Raw genomic sequence first — 23,029 nt, forward strand, 5'->3', positions numbered from 1 at the left:
GCCTGTGTGCCAGCCGGGGCACACACATACTCACAGCCGCACCCGAGCACTTCACAGGTCTTCAAAAGACCATTGGCATGTTAATGAGGCCTTTGTATTTCACCTCTTCTTAGGCCCCTGCAGCTTTACTCTGGCCATTGCTAGGATCGCCCGGCCGGCAGCCCCCACAGAGCAGCAGAGTCTCTTGCGCGGCTGCAGACACTTAAAAAAACCCCGTAAAACACAGGTATGATGTCTCGGGGGTTCGCGGGCCGCCAGGGAAGGCTTGCCGGGCCGTACTATGAGTACCCCTGGTCTAAAGGGACGACGAAGACGCGGAACCACCGGAAACACCCGACCGGTCGAGGAACTGGGAGAAGAGTACTACTATTTTGAGGGAGAAGGCGACGAAGATCTGCAATCCTACCGGGACTCAACGTCCTCAGAGGCACAAGACGTGGAATGGCAAGATCTCGACGCCGGACCGCATGAAGAGGGCGTAGACACTTTCCCTTATAGGGATCTACAATATGGTCGTGCAGAAGGCTGCACAGACTTATTGAGTGAAAATGGAGGAGGAGAAGCCCAATGCATGTTTCCTCCTTGAAACTGTACTGCCTCAACAGAGCAGGAGCCAATTCCTGCCCATGCTCCCTAGTGTGCTGGACCAGGGAAGAGAGGCCTTTAAGGAGCCAGCAATATGCAAAGCTGTGACACCTAGAATCGAGAAGAAGTACAAACATTCTTCAAAGGACCCTGCGTACATCCAGGGGTCAGTGCCAGCCGACTCCATAATTGCAGCAACAGCTAGGAAAAGGGCTAATGTTCCCACAAATGCCGGACCACCTCCAGACAAGGAGAGAAAGAGGATCGATCTTACATGGAGATAGGTGAAGAGAAATGCAGCTATACAGTGGCGCATTGCGAATTCCAACGCCCTGCTCAACAGGCACGCATACCAACACTGGGATGAAGTGGGACAGCTCCTGAAGCACCTACCAGGTGAGTACCAACAAAGAGCTGCTCACCTGGTAGAGGAAGGAAAGAACTTGGCACTGGATGCTGCAGAAGCATCTAGCAGGCTAATAATGACAGGAGTGACTGAGAGAAGACACGCATGGCTGAGAATTCGGGATTCAAGAGGTACAAAGTAACATCTTTAATACACCCTTTAATGGAGAGCAACTGTTCTGCACACCAGTGGATGACAAGTTGACACAGCTCAAGAAGGACAACGAAACAGCAAGGTCCATGGGAACGCTGCAGTTCAGGGGGATGAGAAGAGGCACACCCACAAGGATGCCATATGGTAGAAGTGGAGGCAACGTGCCGACCACATCACACCTAACGTTCCAGCAAGACTACCAAGGGAACAACCAAGGCCAGCAGCAGCAGGGTCAGCAGCAGCAAAACTGGCATTACCAACCCCGGGGACAGTCCTTTTGAGGGCGCAGAATCGGACGAGGACAAACACGAAGGGGAGGACAGCAGCCCTTACCCAAGTGACTCCGCCCTGCATCAGGCCCCCACCCTAGCAACACCTCTGGGTGGGCGGACAGACAAAAAGAAAAAATGCAGCCAAACATTGAACGACAAACAATAACTCGAACGCTCAACACCGGTAGGGGGAAGAATAAGGGACTTCATCCCATCCAGGAATGGAGGAAGGTCACATCGGACAAATGGATACTAAACCTCATACAATACGGATACTGTATAGAGTTGGAAATACAACCTCCAAACAGAAAACCAAGAAGAAAGGCACACTCCGCAAAAGAGCTCTCACTCTTGCAGCTAGGTGCGCAAGAATTGCTCAGTAAGGAGGCAATAGAAGTGGTTCTGCAAATCCAAAGGAACAAGGGGGTTTATTCAACCTACTTCCTGGTGCCAAAGGTGGACTCAACACTAAGACCTATCCTAGATCTAAGGTTTCTGAACAAATTCTTAAGGACTCAAAGATTCAAGATTACTTCCCTACAAGAGGTAATACCACAAATACAGCAAGGAGACTTCATGGCTACCAAAGGACGCATACTTACACATCCCCATCAACCACAAACACAAGTGACTACTAAGGTTTGCGATCAATCAAAGCCACTGCCAGTTCACAGTACTGGCATTGGGCCTAAAATCCGCACCAATGGTGTTTACAAAATGCCTAGCAGCTGACGCAGCACACCTACGAAGGCAAGGGATACACGTATACTCCTAACTCAACGACTGGCTTGTAAAGGCAAGTTCGTACGATCAATGCAAACTACACATCCAGCAGGTCATACTGACAGGGCTGGGTTTCTCGATTCATTGGGAGAAATCATCAACAGAGCCAGAGCAAATCAAGATATTCTTAGGGGCAGAGATAGACACCATGCAGGCCAAAGTGTTCCCTAGCAGGAAGAGAACTTTGGCAATACTGAAGAAAACACGCCATTACCGCAAGGGGCAAGTTCTGACAGTGAGGACGGTGAGCAGGCTAATTTAAATTATGGCGTCTTGTATTCACCTAGTCCAAAACATTCGACTACACATGAGGCCATTCCAGGAATGGATACAACAGCAATGGTCACAGGCAACCGGAAGTTGGGAAGATCTAGTGGTTGTCACACACGCAGTGCATCAGGAAATAGGGTAGTGGAACAAACAAAACATATCACAGGGGAAAACAATCACACAACCAACTCCAACAGTGACCGTCACAATCGACGCATCCCAGCTGGTGTGGGGCGCGCATATGCACAAGCTCAAGGTGAGAGGGCTGTGGTCACAACAGGATGTGGTCAAGCACATCAATTACCTGAAACTAAAAACAGTGTTCCTAGCTCTGAAAGCTTTTCAGAAGCAGCTCTATGGAAACAGGGTGTTGATCCAGACAGACAACACCACAACCATGTTCTACTTCAACAAGCAGGGAGGAACACAGTCAGTAGCGCTATTGAGGCTAGCACAGGAGATATGGACATGGGCCATCCCACTAAAGATAGACCTACTAGCAATACATCTCCCAGGGAAAGACAACGTGGAGGCAGACAGACTCAGCAGGCAGGCGTCAGCATCACACGAATGGGAGATCAACCAACAGGAATTACGGAAGGTATTCCGGAAGTGGGGTACACCACAAATAGACCTTTTTGCAACACACCAAACACCAAAATGCCAACACTTTGCATCCAGACAACCAGAACACCGGTCACAAGGGAATGAGCTATGGCTACGTTGGTCAAAGACATTTGCATACGCTTTTCCCCCAATCCAAGTGATACACAGGGTACTCAGCAAATGCAGGATCAGCATTATGTCAATGATACTTATAGCACTTCAGTGGGCCAGACGGTCATGGTTCTCGCAAATTGTGGAGATTTCACAGGCACCAGCACTCAAATTCCCAAAGAGAAGGGACCTGTTAACAATGCCGAACGGAAGGATACTGTACCCAGAGCCAGAGAGCCTCAGCCTGGCGACATGGCTCCTGAAGACCTAGAGATTGCACATCTCAAGCTACCGGCGAGCACAATGGCAGTGCTCAGGGAGGCAAGAAGGCCTACCACAAGGAAATGCTACGTAGCAAAGTGGATGCGATTCTCAGAATGGTGCATTAGAGAGAAACTGCAAAGAAAGATCACAAGGGAGTCAACAGTGCTGAGATACTTAACACATCTACTGCAAAGCAAACTAAGCTACACGTCCCTAAGAGTACACTTAGCGGCGATTGTGGCCTACACTAGAGGAGAAACGGGGAAAAGCTTCTTCACCTCCTAAGTCGTAAAGAGATTTCTAGAAGGGGCGAAGAGAATCGCACCTCCAAACAGAATGCCAGCATCAGCATGGAACCTCAACGTAGTGCTGACCCAACTGATGAAGACACTCTTCGAGCCCATGCACAAAGTTACACTGCACATGCTCACACTAAAGACGGCCTTCTTAGTAGCTATCGCATCACTCTGGCGAGTAGGTGAGTTCCAGGCGCTAACACTTCAATAGCCATACCCGCAGATACACAGTGATCGGATTGTTATGATAACAGACCCACACTTCATGCCAAAGGTGGTGTCTCGGTTTCACATCAACCAAACCATCCAAATACCTAGTTTAAAAAAAAAAAAACAACCACGAGCACAGAGAGCGCGCTGCACACACTAGACCCCAGAAGGGCGGTGATGCACTACATAGAAAGGACAAAGGAGTGCAGAAAGACAAAGCAACTCTTTGTTTCCTTCACAAGCAGTTTCTTGGGACGACCTGTCACCAAGAATACCATTGGCACGATGGATTTCACAAAAAAATAAACTATGCCACTACAAGCTGGCCAACAGTTACAAGGAGCAGCTGATGCTCACTCAACAAGGAAGAAAGGAGCTACAATTGCATTTCTATACAACACACCAATTCAAGCCATTTGCTAAGCTGCAACATGGTCTTCAGTGCACACCGTTCACTAAGCACTACTGTGTGGATAGCCAAATGAACAAAGAAGTGCAAGTGGGACAGAAGGTCTTACAACACATTTTCTCTAACCAGTGCTCATCTTCCACCCAGCCACCACAATAAGGACAAACCACAACAAAGTCTATGCACAGCATAGTGAATCCAGAAAGATTCACGCTGCAAAACATATAGTTTCTTACCTGTTGGTGTGGATTAACTAGCGAACCCACCCTCTTTCGCCAGAAAGATGAGAAAGGAGGAAGGGGATTAAAGATGAACAAGATTTATGGATTAAGAGGAAAAACTAGAATAACACAAGAAAAGAAAAAAGAATCCGAAGATGGCGACCAAAGGTGGAAGCTTCTGCCGGAAGCGCTTCGACGTCACCAAGGACACCAAATGGTGGGACGTCGACGCCCACCTGGACCACGAAGAAAGAAAAAAGACTACAATTCAAGACCCAACCACTAGATGGCGGATAATGCACAGCATGGTGCATCCAGAAAGTCTTCAAGTTGCAAAACTACACCGACCGGTAAGAAACTATACGTTTCTACAAACCAAGGAGATTGGTTCTTCTTTACTTTCTGAATCTTTCTAAACCAGTCCTATCTCCGTTTTAGTGTGAGCGCCATCTTGCGAATGGATCCTCGTGGTTTAGCAGCGAGAGGTGGTTTAAAAGAGGTGGATTATCCACCTCCCACAACAGGGTCCATGTATCTAAGTGCCCCAGCCACCAAGCGGCAAGTGGGCATTGTTCAGGGCTAATGTGGCGAAAGAGAGGCATTGATTGCCATCCTAAACATGTATTGGCTCATGTGGTGCCACTGTCAGCGTTCTACTCGGGAGCTACCCAGTGAGAGGCTAGTGTGGGGTACTTCAACTCTGCCTCATGGCGTACACATCAGGCACTTCCAAATATAGTTCTAAATAGAACGCCTTGTTCTTCTTCCAGTATATAAACATGTTGTCTGAGAATAGGTTGTTCCAATCTTTTTATTTTCAAGAGCTTTCTTTTCAGGTATGGGTGTTGCCATTTACCTGTCAAGATTTTGTATGTGTTTGCAAATGCTCAGTCTCCGTTTGGGGTAAACGGTGAGACCACTTTGTCAGGTATCTTAATGTTGAGCTTTGGCTTACTTTGTATACATGCAGGACTGAACTGGGAACCCTAACCAGCCTTGGCCATTTTGACCGACCAGCCCACCTGTTGCTTTTGTCCCACCTGTTGCTTTTGTTACTGGGGCCCGATATAGCAGCACTTCTGCAAACCCGACCCCAGTAACAAAAACGCCCCCCACCACTGCAAAATCGGCCGCCTCCCTTCCAGCCTCCAAGGGAAACGTCTGACGCCAGCTACGGCCAGTCCAGCTCTGTGTACATGGCTGTGATAGTTCATTATTGGTTATTTTGCTGGAACATTAGTAGTTGTATAGCTTGGCCTGCGATTTGCTTCAGCCAGTTTTGAAGCATGTACCAGTTGCGGTCCAAGTAGATTTGTTGTGCATTAAAAAAGTTAAATACTTCACTATTTTCAGTGTTGGGAATCTGGTGACTTGGTGTGCATTCCTGCCCTAAAGAAGTGGGGGACCATGAATCAGAATATGGTTGTATGTGGATCTATCTATAAGGAGAAACTGCCTTTAGACAACTAGTGTTTTCCATCCAGTGCTGCATATTTCTTGCATAGAGCTTCGTGTACTACTTGATTGTATGTTTGTCTTCTCATTTCAACTTTACCATTTGTTTTATTTGTCCACTTTCTGTTTCTGTTGTGAGAAATCGAATTACATGTATGATGTGAAAGCTGTTGCTTGCCAGTACAAATGTTGCTGCTAATTTGATTTTTTTCCACAGCCTTTATTTTTTTGCTTCGAAATTAATAGGTACATTGTCTTATAGATAAGTTCATTTTACACGTCTGCCCCCTCTCCTTTCCAGTCTCAACAAGATCATTAATGAGGTTTCCATACAACGGAAGAAGCAGTTTGTGGAAAGAATACACAGCTACTGGTTACTGAAAAGGTTGTCTCGGAATGGCGTCCCTCTGTTGAGGCGTCTACAGTCAACATTGCAGTCACAGCGCTATCTGGAGCAGGTATTTCTTATTTTGTTTTTTAGCTCCAATAGAATACCTGACATTGCAAGTTTTTGAGTTATAAGGGTGTAAATGGATCACTGTGTTTTAATGTACTTGATAGTTATAAAATGGTATTCCTTCAGAATTGTGAAACGCCCATGACCGCCTGGCTGTTCTTCTCCAACAGAGAATCAATTATGTGTCTTTACATTTGCTTAAGAATGTTTTGTTTCAAGAGTTTTTTAAAGTTATTACCTACACATTTTTTATCTTTCTTCGGCCTTAACTATACACCTGCATTCCATTACTTCAATGAAATAACTAAAATAAGTATCAACTCATTGCGTAGTGAGTCTACATTTTCCCATCCGTTTGTTGCTTTGCTTGCCTTCCTTAATTGACTCCGATTTTTTTCAGCTGTGGAGCTTTGGGATCTCTAATGCTGCAATTCCTTGTACCTCGTTGGTGAGGATGACTAGAAAAGAATAGTCCCTAAATCTTTCTTGCTTTCGTATTAAAGAAAAATTGCCTCTCAAGTGCTTTATGGAGATTGGCTGAGTGCTGTATAGAATTAATACGGCCTGTGTTGTGTTTCCAACATGGTACCACAAAATGGTACAATGTGAAATTTTTTATTGTGTCAAATTGATAATAAAAGTAAATGTATATCATGGGGCGAGATATAACCTCTGGCCATTGTCACGGCTCGTATATAATGACAAATGAATAGTTCAGTATTATGCTCAACATCATTCCAATCTAGCTGAATCTCAGATTTTGTTTCCTTAGTTGAAGGCTCTGTTGTAGTGAGTAAACCAAGACTTGTCAAATTGAAGTCACCTTATTAGTAGTTGCATTTAATAAAAATAGTCTTAACACAGATCTTTATGCAATAGCCCTATTATGATTTACTTTATATTACACCAGAGTAATTAATGTACCATTTATCTCTCACCATCATGTCCATGATATCTTCTTCTCCTCACACATTTCTTGTAATTGTTTGATTTTTCACACCATACTTACCCCACCCGCTGTTCCTAGTAATATTTCTCTTTAATAAGGCATATGCTGGAGTTTAACTCTGTCATTCACCCCTGTGCCATGTTTCCGATTGGGTAGAGGGCTCTGGAGTGGGTGACGGGTGACCCTGGTGAAAGATAACTGCACAGTGCAGCGGAGGAGCATGCCACATGTAACCTGCCCCTTTGTATTCTGTGGATCTAGTTGGGTCTGCCTTTCCATTGAAAAGCTGCCTTTTGTTGCTTATAAAGTTGTTGATGTTTGATGAATGTGCACAACATTTTTCAATTAAACATAAAAAGATGCCATAGAATTAAAACAAAAAAAAATAGCCTTTTCCATTTTTAATCTCGTATGGAAAATTGCTTCCTGCTACAGCAAACACTGCTTTTAAATCCTCTTTTTTGCGGCAGTTGCCAAGTACTCCATACGGACTCAGCATCTAGGCAGATCAGAATGGCTCCTAAACTCTCAGTTTCACTGCTTGGAAAGTTTAGCTGCAGCTTGAGCCATTTCTATAACTAAGTCCTAGAGAACAAAGTAAAACGTTTCTGTATTTGCTGTCCCCAACAGGATTTTGACCCAGTCTCCTTGGCTCCATATCACTTCCTTACGTACCTTCTACAGTTAGCCCATTCAGGGTTTACTCATGCATCAGTAAGTCCAGGTAGCAGCTATAACACGGAACAAAAAGGGTACAAGATCAACGTTCTTTGGTCGAATCAGGATTAGAAAGAAATTCCTTTCAGGACCGGTCAGTGTTTTCCTACTGATCAAACAACCTCCAATTCAGGGGAACTTAATACTGTACTTTCTCAGCTTATGAAAAGTCTGTTAAAACCATTAAAAACAGCAGACATAACATTTTATCATGGAAACTTGTGCCTCTACTAACTTTAAACTCTGCAAGAAGAGTAAGTAAAATTCATGCCTGCACAGTGAAAGCCTTACTTTTTAATTCTGTGTCAGTAGTCATTTTAATGACCATGTTATACCTTAAAATCCATCAGATTTTAATTTAAAAGGGCCTTTTGTCGTCCTTAAAATGTTCTTTAAAGATCCCAGCAAGAAAGCAGAAAGGGTTCTTCATACCTTAAACTTTAGATGAAATCTAAAATTTTATGCAGACAGACAAGCAAATTTGGATAATCGGATCAACTTCTTATAGCTTACAGTGCCCCTAGAAGAGGGCAATCTCTTTCAAAACGAACTTGCTTGTTGGTTGTCTGCTGCCATTATGCACTATAACAATACGCCTAGTCACCCTTTATAAGCAAGAGTTTCAGCTTATTTAACCAGAAGTGTGTCAACATCAACAGCTTTGTTCGCTGGGGTAGCAGGATTAGTGGATATTTGCTGTGTAGCAACCTAAAACAACATGCACACATTTACTCAGCATTATTGTTTGGAGTCAGCGCAAAGAGATGCGGCTGTAGGTAGTGGTTCTGTGCCACCTTTTTTTAATAAGGTGATCCCTCTTTAAATTGATTACCCACCTTCTGCATGTATGGGGGCTGTCTTGTATAACTGCTTGCTACTGATTCAAGCATGTGAATCTATGAACAATCCTATTCTGGAAAATAAAATATTACTTTCCTATAATTTACCAGAATTTGTACATTTCATGGAATCACATGCAAACCACCCTCCTTCCCCTCAGAGGCTCACCTAATGTTAATATTATTTTACATGAGTGCTAAACAAAATCTGGAAGATGGTTGCTTCTCTTGGCACGGCCTTCAGGCTGGCTTTCTCTGATTGGTTGAATTTTGGTGCTTTCCAAAAGACCTGACTAGGCTAATAAACAGGCATTGTTTCAGGCCTAAGATCATATAAATCTAGAACTGCTGTTGAGATGTTACTGTGGAACTCTGAGCTCAACGACTGGGATGATTCAAGCCTGTGAATCTATGAAAGCTACTGATTCTGGAGAACCTACAATTCAAGGTAAGTAACTTTTTTCTTCTGAACAGGAAGGATTTTAAACCCATTTCACAAATCTCTCTTCTATCACCATTTTGTGGTGCTGGCCACTTTGTTGTCCTCCTACCATTGATTTTCAAATCGTACCTGCCTTTTAATGCAATGTCTGTCATTAAAAATTGAGATCTACTATTTCAAAAGCTCAGACTAATAGCTGTGCTCTTTTCTTGACTCCCTCATAGCAAGGCAGCTTTTTACCCTTATCCCAAGCGTGACTCTGACCAGATCATTAAATGAGCCTTTGCTTTGAGCATAATGGCTGTTGGGTTCCTCTTCGAAAGGCCTCATTTGAAGACTGCAAAATAGAATGAATAGGATTTAGGGTGACGTCATTCCTAGCAGTGACTTGGCGAGACTACTGAAACTAACTGTTCTGTCCTTCGTTGCTTGTCTAAATCACATAGCTGCAAAATTGTTTCCTTTGAAAGTGAAGGTGTTGTTTGTAACCATCTCCGTAAAAGGTCCCAAAAACTGTGTTTGCTTCCTAAGATTTTGAGAAGATTATTCTTTGTGTAGGGAGAGACCTATTGAACAGATGTAGAGTAGACAAGCTTTGATAGATGTTTTGGTGGATTCGAATGAATCTATATATTTTTTTGTAAACAAACTTTATTGAATGTTTCCGTTTCTACAGCAAATGACAGTATATCAAAATTCTTTTTCTAATATTCCCAGCTCAGTGATCAGTGCAAATATACAGTGTTAAGTCATATAAGTTGGAGACTACTGTACAGATCAGCATTCTACCTTACAATGACTGAAAGAAAATGGAGAGCTCAACAAATTAAAGGGAGTAACCCTTGCTGAACAGTGACCAACTTGATCTATAATAGCATGTAAATCGGAACATTACTACTCTAAATAAACTCCTGATCCTCCCCTCACCCCATCTTCCCCCCAGGTATGTCACTTCCAGTGCTGTACAATATACTCAAGATATATCTGTTATGCATAGTTGTCAGTAGCCTATCAAAGCTTAAGTGTAAGGTTGGTCGCGGGCCTCTACCCTAAGTCCGTATATCATGTGGATGCTAGGGGTGGACGTTCCGCTGCAGCTAGGTGCTAACTATTCAATGTCCTATCACCGGCACCGCGGTCTCACTGTCCTCATCGCTATTAGCATCTGGGTCTTTTTAATAATCCCACCAATCGTTCCCATGCTCGAGCCCCTTCTAATGACTTCTCGCTACCTGTTCTCTTTGCTAATTGCAACCGCACTATCCCATCACATTCCACCCATTTGTTTAATTCCTTCTTCCACCTATCGACGTTGGGGGCCCTCCGTGCTTTCCAATGCATTGTGATTTCTCTTTTGGACAACAATATGCCCAAATCTAGAAATTTGCTAGTGATCTTAGTTTTAGCCGTATGTGGACACACCGCCCCATTGCCAGCTCTAGTTCTCTGTCTGTTACCGCATTCAACAAGGTAACTACGTCAGTCCAATAAGTAGCTGGTTGTGTGCACCCCCAGATCATATGAGGAAAGTCCACTCCCTCCCCCTGGCAGGCGGGCATTCATCTGAATCAGTGCTCTTTGCCAGATGTAAAAGTGCACCAGTTGAAAGCGGGCGTTCCTGGTGCTTTTCCACTACCTCGGCCCAGGCCCTGTCTGGTATCTCTTTCCCCACATCTACCTCCCATTTACGCTAAAAGACATCTAGGGGTGCTAGCTTCTCCTGCGTCACACGCTTGTACAGGCAAGTGACTGCTTTAAATTTCCTCGCAGCAGTTACTATATATTGACAGTCCCAGAGAGGTACCCGATTCAGTTAGGCCCTCATTCGAGTGCTCACGAGTAGCCGCCGTAAGCGCTGCATGTAGCAAGAAGTCCGCCCCTCTTAGGTCAAATCGCCCCTGTAAGTCATTAAAAGGCAGCATGTTACCATCTTCGTACAGATCCTCTATAGTGTTCAACCCTTTCTTGCCCCAATCTACCAAATCTCGCCAGGAGCCCCCATGGGGCAGCAACTCACACATGGTTAAAGGAATATCGGGGGCAAATGGCACTGCGATGCCTGCAAGTTTTAGGCACGGTTTCCAGCTCTGCCTCGCTGTTCTGAGATACTCTGGGAGGGCCCTGGCCTGGACAGGGGAATCCAAAACGATTTGTGAGAGCAATCCCAATGCTGGGGCTCTTTCTCTTTCCTCCTCTGGTCCACGCAGCTGTGTCGCTACTCTTTGCGTAAGCCATTGCAGCTGATCAGCTATATAATAGATTTCAAAAGCAGGTACTGCCCATCTTCCCTCTTTTCACTGGCGCATTAATACAGATAAGGTCACCCTTTTTCTACCAGTACCCCACAGAAGCCAGTGACAATGTTTGTAAGCTGTTTGAATATCCGCGCCGGGATCCAAACCGACAGGGTCCCAAAGTAATATAATAGCCTGGGAGGGCCACTATTTTAAGTAAAGCACTTGCCCAGCAAGTGATAGTGGAAGGGACCCCCAGAACTCAAAACTGCTGGCCAGTCCTCTTATTGCTCTAACAATAGTCCCCTCTAACATGTCCACTCGCGCATGGTATATCTTATTCCCTAAGTACGGGAGGCACCTATATTCCCATTGCACCCCCGCTATGTCCTGTGGTCCATCTTTGTCTGCAACTGTTGGGAACAGCCATGACTTAGCCCAATTTACTGTAAGGCCCGACACCTTCCCCAATTCGTATAATAAAGCCTTCACCCCTAATAGAACTTGCTCTGTGTCTTCCAGGAACATAAGAAAGTCGTCGGCATATAGGGCTATGTGGTGTACCTGTCCATACGCATGGAGACCTTGGTAGTAGCGACCCATTCTAGCCTTCTCCGCCAGCGGTTCCACGGCCAGCACGAATAGGAGTGGGGACAGCGGGCTCCCCTGCCTCGTATCTTGGCCCACTTCGCAAGCGTCGTATACCAACCCGCCCGTTCTAACCCGTGCCATGCAGCACTTGTATAATAAAGCCGTCCAATCTATAAATTTGTCCTCCAGTACAAATTTGGCCATGACGTGGAATAGGTAGGGCTACTCCAGGCTGTCAAATGCTTTTTCTATATCAACTGCAAAAACAACAGTTGACAGAATGCATAACAATGTCATACATTCACCCCAGTACAGAGATCTGGGCCTCCCCTCCCACTGAAAGATCTGTCAATGGTGGGATGAATGTCATGGCTGGGGACTGAATATTGTTACTGATGTCTAGGAGTGACTTGCAATCTTGATTGATTGCTACCATCGTGGTGTGGCACTTGCTTTTGAAAGGCCGCTTATGTTCATGCTCTTTATTATTGGGAATAGTTTAGACAATATGATGAGGCAGCTTTCATGGCTAGGAACTCTGTGTTGGTCTCTACCCCTGTTCACTCAAAATTAATGTCAATTCTGTAGTAGAATTCCCAGAGACCTTGCAGAATCTGTTTTAATTGATTAGTGAGCTTACAAACAACGTGGGACACGATCAGAAAACCCTTAGCTATTTAGCTGTCATTCTAAATCACATAATAGAACTTATTACATTATGCTTCTCTGGTGCAATCTAGAAGAAATCTAAAGAAGTTGCAGCTTCTGAACATACTAATGACCAATAATAACTAACATTGCAAATTCATATTCAATTGTAGTAATTGAGATAGATCAGATCAACAATTTCATTCTAAAGCTTTTTGAAGTCCATGCCCTGAGCATCAAACCTTATATTTGAGTACTTTAAAAAAAAAAAATCCAATTTCAGCAGTTATACCCTCTCCCTCAGTGCAGTAATTAAGTATGCAATGCACAACACCAGCATTATATTAGGCTAAAGACCTTTCATGCCTTTGTACTCTTCCTGACATGCTTTTACTGATCTAAAAATAAACACCAGAATGTGTAACAAATCTGAAAAGCAAGAGGTTCTTAAATAATGCAGGATACTAGCCCTTTGTTAATATTACTGATAAATATTGAGATTTGACCATGACTAAACAATTTTAACAGTTGCACTAGCACTGGCGATGATGTTGGAGGAAGGAGCACAAACTGGTAACCTTTGAAATACATGGATTCAGCATCTAGTAATATAAAGAATGCTGAATTATTTAAATGTTTAAAATGAGGAATACAGTGAAAGTGGATATCGTACTTAGGTGCTTAATTTCTTATGGCCATGGTATTTTTTTCTGCTGAAGAGGTCCCAATCTGAGAGGATTGGTCAGGCACACCATTATGTTGAGAACATCTCAGCTGAAGGAACTTGACACAGGGAGTGGTAATGAAAAAGCCAATCTAGACCTTGAAAGATTAGTTTAAATATGAGGTCTATAAAGAAGAGTGAATCTGTTTTGTATTTCCCGTCCGTTAATTTTTGCCTGTGCTTGAAATTTGATGCTACTCTCAAAGATTTTTGGGAGACTAGAGAATGTAAACTGTCTGTATTACATAAAAGTATAACCTAACGTAATAGAAGAAATGGAAGACTTTCACAGCAACATTATATTAGATGCTGCCACACTATTCAGAACAAAGCTCCCTTGTCATTTTATCTTTGATGCAGATGGGTTCATTCCCCAACAAATCAACTTTGTAGCATGTTGAGCATCTGACAATGAGGACGTCCAAGCAAGCTATTCCTTTTATCCTCTCTTTCAAGTGATAATTTTGTTGGGCCTATCGGCCTAGGCTTTGCCTGAGACTGAATCTGACGGATGCTGACCTGCTGATCACACCCTCTCCTCTCTCAGAGAGACATCAGGGACCGTATTATAGAAAGTGCCCAGGTGGCACAATGTGCATGTAATCTTGGGGCACTTTGGTATTACAGAAGGGGTTGCAGACACTTGTGCTGCCCCCTCTGTAATGCAGATAGTGCTGGCATACATGTAGCACAGCGCCATCTCAAGAAGGCACACCCTAATTTGCATGGGGGTGTGGCCCCATGAAAATGAGGGAAACTCTTTACCTCTGTGCCCGCACCACATTATTGGCACTGCCTCAAAGGCAAAGAAGCTGTCAGGAGGCGTATTGAAAAAGCGCCACAAAAAGGTGGCACACTGTCAGTGCATCCCCAATGTCAGCCCTCTGGAGGAGACTAAGGGAGTTCTGCGGACCCATCAGGCATTCCCTTGCAGGTGTGTGCAGTCACTCACTGCACCATTCAAGGGGATCTCTTTCAAAACTGTAGGTGGGTTGCTGCCTACACAGTGAAACACGGTATCTGTAAATGGACTCCAGGTGGCAATAAATGATAGGCCACACACCTCTTCCCCAAGGAGCCTATACTCTTATTCCCCAATCCACCCTCCCAATGAATTCAAGTTGTCCATTGCTACTCTTGTCCAAAAACTGATCCCTGGTACAAGCTTATTCCTGCTCGTACTTTCCATCTTTCTTTTAGTTTTGTTTTCCCTGCGTCCAGGTGTTTCTCAATGGTTGTGTAATTCATCATTATCATCCCACTACTCTGTATCATACTAGAGACATCCACCATCTTTGACCTTAATATCGTGGGTATTTTTTTGCATTGCAGCTGAGGAGGGATAGCAGCAGATGTCACTCACACATCTCTGCTGCTATTTCTCCCTAGCTCTCTTCTGTCGTCTGTCTCTCATGGCTTTGGTCAGAGAGCTGGACTCAAAGTATCTACAACTTTGCCTTCGCTTCGCTTCTCTTCTCTAAAAGAGGGGACGGCAGATTTCCTCCCTGTTCCGAACTGTGGGGGGCAGGGTCGCTATGGACAGAACATCTGTATGGACTATTCTGGTTTCTCACTTGCTATTTATCAGTCAACCAACAGATCCCCTGCCCTTGTGTACTTCACATAATACCATTCTCTAAAACATATTCTTCACTTAAAGCTGATATAGAAAGCCATTCACTGTGAATGCTGCTTGTTGTCCTCTAACTGCATCACTGCATGGCATTCCACTCTGTTATAATAAGCCGTCCACAGAGTGTTATGTCCTGAGGAACTTTTACTTAAACGATTGGAGCCTCATGCCTGTGTAACCTTTTCTCTGATTTTTCGTTGGGAGTGGAGAGAATTTAGGGTGGCATTTACAGATCCACCCCCATGTACCTTCCTCCATTAACAAATCTCAGCATTGTTTTCCCTTCTTGGTTTCAACGTCATCAAGCATCTGTTACTTAGGGACTTTAGCTCCTCGATGCAACTGCTTGTACGTAGGTCATCATAAGACAGAACTGGGTCAATGTTGGTGTCCAGACTTTAGAGCTCGGTCATTTTAAATGTTTTCAGTTTTTATAAGGTAACCTTTTGCCTTCTTAATCATGTCAAGTTTCTTTGTGCAAGAACAATTTGCACATTAATTGTGGCAAGTAAAGCTGTTATGTAGGGTAGTGGATTACTGTATTGTACTGTATGGCGTGTTTGGGAGACCTCTCCATGTATTAATGTCACATTCTTTATCAGGTTCAGTTAGGTTTCTTTAATACAACCCTTAACCTAGTCGTGGGAAACTGTGGCACAGAGCAGTCAGGCTTAATTAAAGGAAAACGTGTAAAGCACTTAAAAGAACCAATAAATATGAAACCTGAAACAATAAAATCCAACACCTATTTGTAAAATTGGTTGTGTGTTTATCTTTAAATAAACTCCAAAATCCATTGAGGAAACCGGAGATCTGAATCTTCAAAAGTAAATAACTTCTTTTGAGTACAATAAATTGTTGTAATTGGCCTAGCAGTTGCCGATTCAACAGGCCAGAATGATTACCAATCTTGGACAAGCCACAACAGAGCACTCCGGTCTAGGGAGACAGTTAAGTGTCAGGTCCAGTAGTCTTAGAGTCTTCAGTGCACTTTTCTTCTTTACTGCAGTCCAGTGAAGAAGTAGTCCCAATGCTGGGGATACAGTATGTGAAGATGCTGGGGAGATGCGGCGAGTGTTCCTGGGGTCACCCTGGTATCCACCAGTGTCCGGGGTTGTCCCTGGTCTCAGGACTCGATCTCCCATGTTGCAGCAGTGGAGTCCTGTGCATATCCAGTCGCCACTGGTCTTCTGGTTGCAGTAGACTCAGTGGTTGCTTACAGGTAAGCAAATCTTTTCTTTCCCAGCACCACCGTCCACTTCTGCTACGGGTTCCACGGACTTCAGGACACCTCAGGAAGGTCGGGACTCTGTTTTCCAGCAGTCTCTTTGCCGTCCAGCGCTGGTCAAGGGTTCCTGAAAAGCTGCGCTCTCAAGGGAAGGTGCAGGTTTCTTTAGGTTTTGGTGGTCCTGAATCTTAGTTGAATGGTAGCCGACTAGCCCTTAAAGTCACTTCTTCTGCCCTGGCAGAAGTGGGACACCTTTCCACCAGTGGGCACAGCAGGCACAGTCCTCTTTGCAGGTCCCTTAGGTGCAGCAGGTGCAGTTCAGTCTTTAGTGCATCCTCCATTTGCTGGGTCGATGGAGCAGCAGGGCAGTTCTCCTTCCGTCTTCTTTCCAATCCAGTAGTGATCTGAGAACTGTTGGTCTGGGGGTATCACTTTTACGACATCTTCATGTTTGTAAAAGGAAAGGAATTGCCTTTCTAATAGGACAATAGTTCCCAACAGACAAGCCTTTTCCACTTCATATCACTTCCTGGGGGTTTGGCCACCAAACAATCCCAGGTTCTGTAGTAGGGGATCTCTGTGTATAGTCATAATCTAGTGAATAGTCCCGCCCATGTGCATGGACCCCGGAGCAATAAAAAAGAATCTCTTACAGTGTCGAAAAAATGCAGAACTGCACAGACACTTAAGAGAGAATTTAAAGACAGATAATGCAGCCTATAAAAGCTACACTGTCCAGTACTTCAACTAGAAATTCCACCACAAAATCCACAAAACGGCAAAGCCTGTACAGATTTCCCTTGCTTTAACAGCAAACACTCTGGAATGATAGAGAGGAGAACCTGGACAGACAAGCCCCATAGGCTGCCATTATGTGGCTCAGAATAGGATACTGTCGACGGGCCCGGCGTCGGCACTCGCCGTCGAAGCGACACTGCCGTTCGCCGTCGGCGAAGAGGAAGCGATCGTCGTCGAGGGAATCCTCGTCGTCGAGGCCGCCGTCGAGGCGGAAGAAGTCGCCGTCGAGGCGGAAGACGTCGCCGTCGAGGTCGCCGTCGAGGCACAAGAGGTCGTCGTCGAGACGCAAGAGGTCGTCGTCGAGACGCAAGAGGTCGTCGTCGAGACGCAAGAGGTCGTTGTCGAGACGCAAGAGGTCGTCGTCGAGGCGGACGAGGTCGCCGTCGAGGCATGGAAGACGGTCGACGCCGAGGAAGCGCTCGACGTCGAGGGGCCTACGCTCGCCGTCTGGTCACCGTTCTTCGACGTCGAGGAAGCGTGGTGAGAGGCCGGATACTGTGGGAGGCTCTCCACAGTCCGGATCTGGAAAGGAAGGCGGATCACCGGGATCGGTGTACTCCGAGGTGTATACTCCATCACAGAAGCATGTTACACCCCCGCCTCCGTTGCCGAGGGGTCTTCCTCCGAGGGCTCCGACCCCTCCTCCGTTGCCTCCTCTGCCTCCACCACCTCCACCGGTGCCTCGGCCTCATGTGCCAGAGAGGCCGCCCCCGGTGCCACCGAGGTTGGTCTCGTTGCCCAGGCTTCCGACTCCTCCCACAGGGACTCCTAAGCCGCAGGTCCCGTCCAAGCCCAAGACGCCCGCCCTGGGGAAGCCGGCAGAGCGTCCCAGACCTAGGAAATCACGGTCACGCTCCGGACGGAGAGGAAGATCGAGGAGTAGACACAGGTCCTCCACTAGATCTAGGCATCGCCATAGGAGGCGAGGATCCAGGTCTCGTACGGACTCCTCCAGGACTCGCTCATATTCACCTACCTTATCGGACTCCCCGGAGACCAGGGTTTCTCCGGTAGACGACATCAGCACGTTCCAGGAGGTTCTCCTGAGGGGGGCTGCGAAATTGGGCATCACGGTGACGGCTCCTACACCTACGACGTCCGTGATATTCGAGACACTTCACAAGAGGCATCTGTCTCGCCCTCTGCTGCCATTGGTACCAGGACTGGTCGAACCTGCGGAGGAGCTGTTCCTTACGCCTGCGGTGGTGAAGGCCGCTCCCTCCCGACTTCTGAAGAAGTACAGGGCACCGGATTCGGACCCGGCCTTCCTGCGGATGGACCCAGTACCCGACTCCGTGATAGTGACGGCGGCCAGGAAGTTGCATTCTACCTCCCCGTCTTCCACTGTGCCGCCTGATAAAGAAAGCCGTTGGATTGATTCGGCTCGAAGGAAGGCTTGTGGGACTTCTTCCACGACCATGAAAGCCTCCAGCGATTCGGCATTGCTGGGGCGGTACGGCCGTGCACTGTGGGATTCCCTGGAACAGTTCGCGGACCTTCTGCCACGTGACCGGAGGGAGGACTTCCAAGAAATAGTTAAGGAAGGGATGCTGGTTTCAAACCAGGTCATCAGCGCCGCTGCGGATATCTCGCTGTTGGCGGCCCATGGTTACTGTCACGGGATCAACCAGCGCCGCCATGCTTGGCTCAGGCTTACGTCACTCAAGCCGGAGGCACAGCAGCGGGTGGCCAATCTGCCGTTTTCCGGAGAAGCTCTGTTCGGAAAACATGCCGATGATGAAATGGCCCACATGAAGGCTGAGGCGGAGACCCTGACGGCTGTGGGCTTGGAGAAGCCCAAAGACAAGAAGCCCTACCGCCCGTTCCAGAGACGGTTCGGTTCGCAGGGAAAAGGACGAGGACAGTCTTCGGGACAACAGCAGCAACAACAACAGCAGCAGTTCCGGAGACCCTTCCAAAAACGCCAGAGGGGTAGAGGTGGACAACAGTCCTCTACCGTGAACAAAGGCCCGGCCGGGTCTCGACCCTGAGCGGTTACTTCCCCTTCATCCGTTACCCGCTCCGGTGGGGGGAAGCGTTCAATTTTTTCTGGCAGAGTGGAGAAAAATTACTCGGGACAAGTGGGTGCTGAATATTGTTTGCAATGGATACAGTCTTCGGTTCACCAGCCCTCCTCCATCGATTCCTCCGGTCAGCTCGCAGTATCAGCTGTGCGAGCTCCAGGCGGAGGCCGATATCCTGTTAAGGAAAAGGGCGATAAAGGACGTACCTCTGTCTCAAAGAGGAAGGGGTCTGTACTCCCGGTTCTTTCTGGTCCGCAAGAAGGACAAGAACGAGTTCAGGCCCATTCTAGACTTGCGACAGGCAAACAAGTGGATTCGCAGAGAAAAGTTTCGCATGCTGTCGTTGCATCAGATTTATCCTCAGTTGCAACAGGGGGACTGGCTGTGTGCCATAGACCTACAGGATGCATACTTCCACGTGCCCATTGCACACAAACACAGGAAGTTCCTGCGATTTCAAGTCGGCACCAATCACTATCAGTACACGGTACTTCCGTTCGGGCTGAAGTCTGCGCCCAGGACTTTCTCGAAGTGCATGGCAGTGGTAGCGGCACACCTGCGGAAGAACAAGGTGTTTGTCTACCCGTACCTGGACGATTGGTTGATCAAGGCCTCCTCCTTCTCGGAAGCTCAAGCGCACTTCCGGAAGACGTGCGTTCAATTGAACAAGCTGGGGTTGCACATCAACATGTCCAAGTCTGTTCCGACTCCGGTCCAGTGCATTCAGTACTTGGGTGCCTCCATCAATACGCTGTCGGCAAGCGTGTCTCCTTCGGAGGAGCGACGATAATCACTCCTTCGGAAGGTTCAGGCTCTCATGACCACTCCATCTACGACAGTGAGGACGGTGTCTTCTCTACTGGGATCGATGGCCTCTTGCATCTTCCTGACGCCACATGCTCGGCTGCACATGAGACCGCTGCAGCAGTGCTTGGAAGATCAGTGGGACCAGAGGAGAGGATCTTGGGACGACAAGATACGACTGTCTCTGCATGCTCTTCAGTCTCTGAAGTGGTGGTGTTCAGCGGAGAATCTCCTCAGAGGGGTTCCCTTCCACAAGGACATTCCCACTCAGACTATCGTGACGGATGCTTCTCTCCAGGGATGGGGAGCGCACTCCGGAGACTTACAGATTCAAGGGACGTGGTCCCCGACGGAGTCCACGTACCACATCAATTTCCTGGAACTCAGACCTGTTCACTTGGCACTGAAGGCTTTTCACCCGTCCTTCCAGACCAACTCTCTGCTTGTACAGACGGACAATACGACCACGATGTATTACCTCAACAAGCAGGGGGGCTCAAGATTGCGCACTCTGTCGCAGGAGGCGCAGGCGATCTGGCACTGGCTTCTGGCCCGAGGACTGACGATAACGGCCACCCATCTGCCAGGTGTGCAGAATGTTCAGGCAGACGAACTGAGCAGACTGATTCAGGAAAACCACGAATGGGTCATGAACGACGAAGTACTAGGAGAAGTCTTCGCAAGGTGGGGAACTCCAGACGTAGATCTGTTCGCCACCGCCGAAAACAGCAAATGCCGAGACTTCGCCTCCAGGTACTACCAGCAGGGGACGCTGGGGAATGCGTTATGGATCGACTGGTCGAACAGCTTTCTGTACGCTTTTCCACCCATTCCCCTGATTCGGACGGTTCTCATCAAGCTGTCCCAGTCCAGGGCGCGGATGATACTGATTGCCCCGGAATGGCCCAGACAGTGGTGGTTCACGGACCTGCTTCACCGGTCTCTCCTTCCTCACATGAAGCTGCCGTGCAGGCCGGACCTTCTCACGAAGTTCGGGGGGCGGATGTTGCACCCCAACCTCTCGTCTTTGAGTTTGGCGGCATGGCTCCTGAGATAGTGCAATATGGCCATCTGAATCTCCCAGAGGATTGCATGGACATACTGAAGGAGGCTAAGCGACCTTCCACTAGGACTTCTTATGCTTACAAGTGGAAGAGGTTTTGCATCTGGTGCAAGTCCAAGAACTATGACCCTACGACATGCAAGGAGGATGTCATCCTTCCATATCTACTACATCTGGCGCAGTCTGGCCTTAATGTTCATTCCATTAAGGTTCATCTGGCTGCTTTGACTGCCTACAGGAAATGCCCTTCACAGACTTCCTTCTTCCAGATCCCTGTGATCAAAGACTTTCTGGAAGGCTTCAAGAAAGTATTCCCTCCTGTCAGGCTTCCTTCGCCTTCCTGGGAATTGAATGTGGTGCTGTCCAGATTGATGAAGGAGCCTTTTGAACCTATTCATAAGGCTTCGTTACAGCACCTGTCCTGGAAGGCGGAGTTCCTCGTGGCCATTACATCGGCCCGCAGGGTGAGTGAAATTCAGGCGTTGTGTTGCCAAGAACCTTATACTGTATTTCATGCTGCTAACGTTGTTATGCGTACTCACCCTAAATTTCTTCCCAAGGTTATTTCTGATTTTCATGTCAACCAGACTATAACTTTGCCTACGTTTTTTCAGAATCCTTCATCTCCAGCGGAAAGGTCTTTGCATTCCCTGGATGTTAGGAGGGTGTGTTGAAATTTTATCTGGATAAAACCAAAGATATTCGTAGGTCAGACCAATTGTTTATCAATTATGGATCAGTCAGGACGGGTCTTGCTACCTCTAAACAGTCCATCTCGAGGTGGATTGTGTCCTGCATACAATTGTGTTACCAAAAGGCTAATAAGACCTTAGGGGGCAAACCTAAAGCTCATTCCACCAGGGGCAAAGCTGCCACGACGGCTTTGCTTCGTAATGTTCCCATTGCAGAAATCTTCAAGGCGGCCACTTGGAAGTCGGTCCATACCTTTGCTAAGCATTACTGCCTGGACACTGATGCCAGGGCAGACGCTCAGGTTGGGCAGGCTTCGCTGCGAAATCTGTTCGCACAATAGTGGTGTTATTTCTCGTTTCTCCACCGCCGCTTTGGTGTGGGGATGGGCTTGCCATTCTATTCACTAGATTAGGACTATACACAGAGATCCCCTACTACAGAAGGAGTAGTTTCTGCCCTGTAACTCCAGTTCTGTAGTAGGGGTATCTCTGTTATAGTCATAAGCGCCCGCCCTCCTCCCCGGTGGAGAGAGAGATATTTATGTAAGGAATGCTGCAGGTCTGGCTTGTTACGCCTTCAAAAAGAACTGAAAGTAACTGGGACCTGCAGTGCATTCTGGGATAATGTGGAGTTCTGGAAGGTTCTCTTAAAGGCACAGTATCCTATTCTGAGCCACATAATGGCAGCCTATGGGGCTTGTCTGTCCAGGTTCTCCTCTCTATCATTCCAGAGGGTGTTTGCTGTTAAAGCAAGGGAAATCTGTACAGGCTTTGCTGGTTTGTGGATTTGGTGGTGGAATTTCTAGTTGAAGTACTGGACAGTGTAGCTTTTATAGGCTGCATTATCTGTCTTTAAATTCTCTCTTAAGTGTCTGTGCAGTTCTGCATTTTTTCGACACTGTAAGAGATTATTTTTGATTGCTCCGGGGTCCACGCACATGGGCGGGACTATTCACAAGATTATGACTATAACAGAGATACCCCTACTACAGAACTGGAGTTACAGGACAGAAACTACTCCTTACCCTTCACTATTCAAATCCAATATGGCGCAAGCCTTCTTCCTCTGTGAGGTGCCCTGGGCATACCAGCGGTTTCTGTTTTTTCCCCCCTGTTCCTGGGAGTGCGCCATGCTTTCTAACAGG

At 46.7% G+C, this 23,029-nt stretch overlaps 1 protein-coding gene across 3 annotated transcripts in view; it reads left to right on the forward strand.

Annotated features, from left to right (window-relative positions):
* The window catches only part of BRD1 (bromodomain containing 1), a 552,010-nt gene that overhangs the window by 63,859 nt on the left and 465,122 nt on the right, over positions 1–23,029 (forward strand). For all 3 annotated transcript variants that reach the window (XM_078679620.1, XM_078679637.1, XM_078679628.1), the window contains exon 3: positions 6,343–6,499. In XM_078679620.1, coding sequence (XP_078535746.1) covers positions 6,343–6,499 — 157 coding nt within the window. The remainder of the gene's footprint in view (positions 1–6,342; positions 6,500–23,029) is intronic.

The sequence above is a fragment of the Lissotriton helveticus genome, chromosome 1_1 (assembly GCF_964261635.1).
Source record: "Lissotriton helveticus chromosome 1_1, aLisHel1.1, whole genome shotgun sequence".
Lineage (NCBI taxonomy): Eukaryota > Metazoa > Chordata > Amphibia > Caudata > Salamandridae > Lissotriton > Lissotriton helveticus.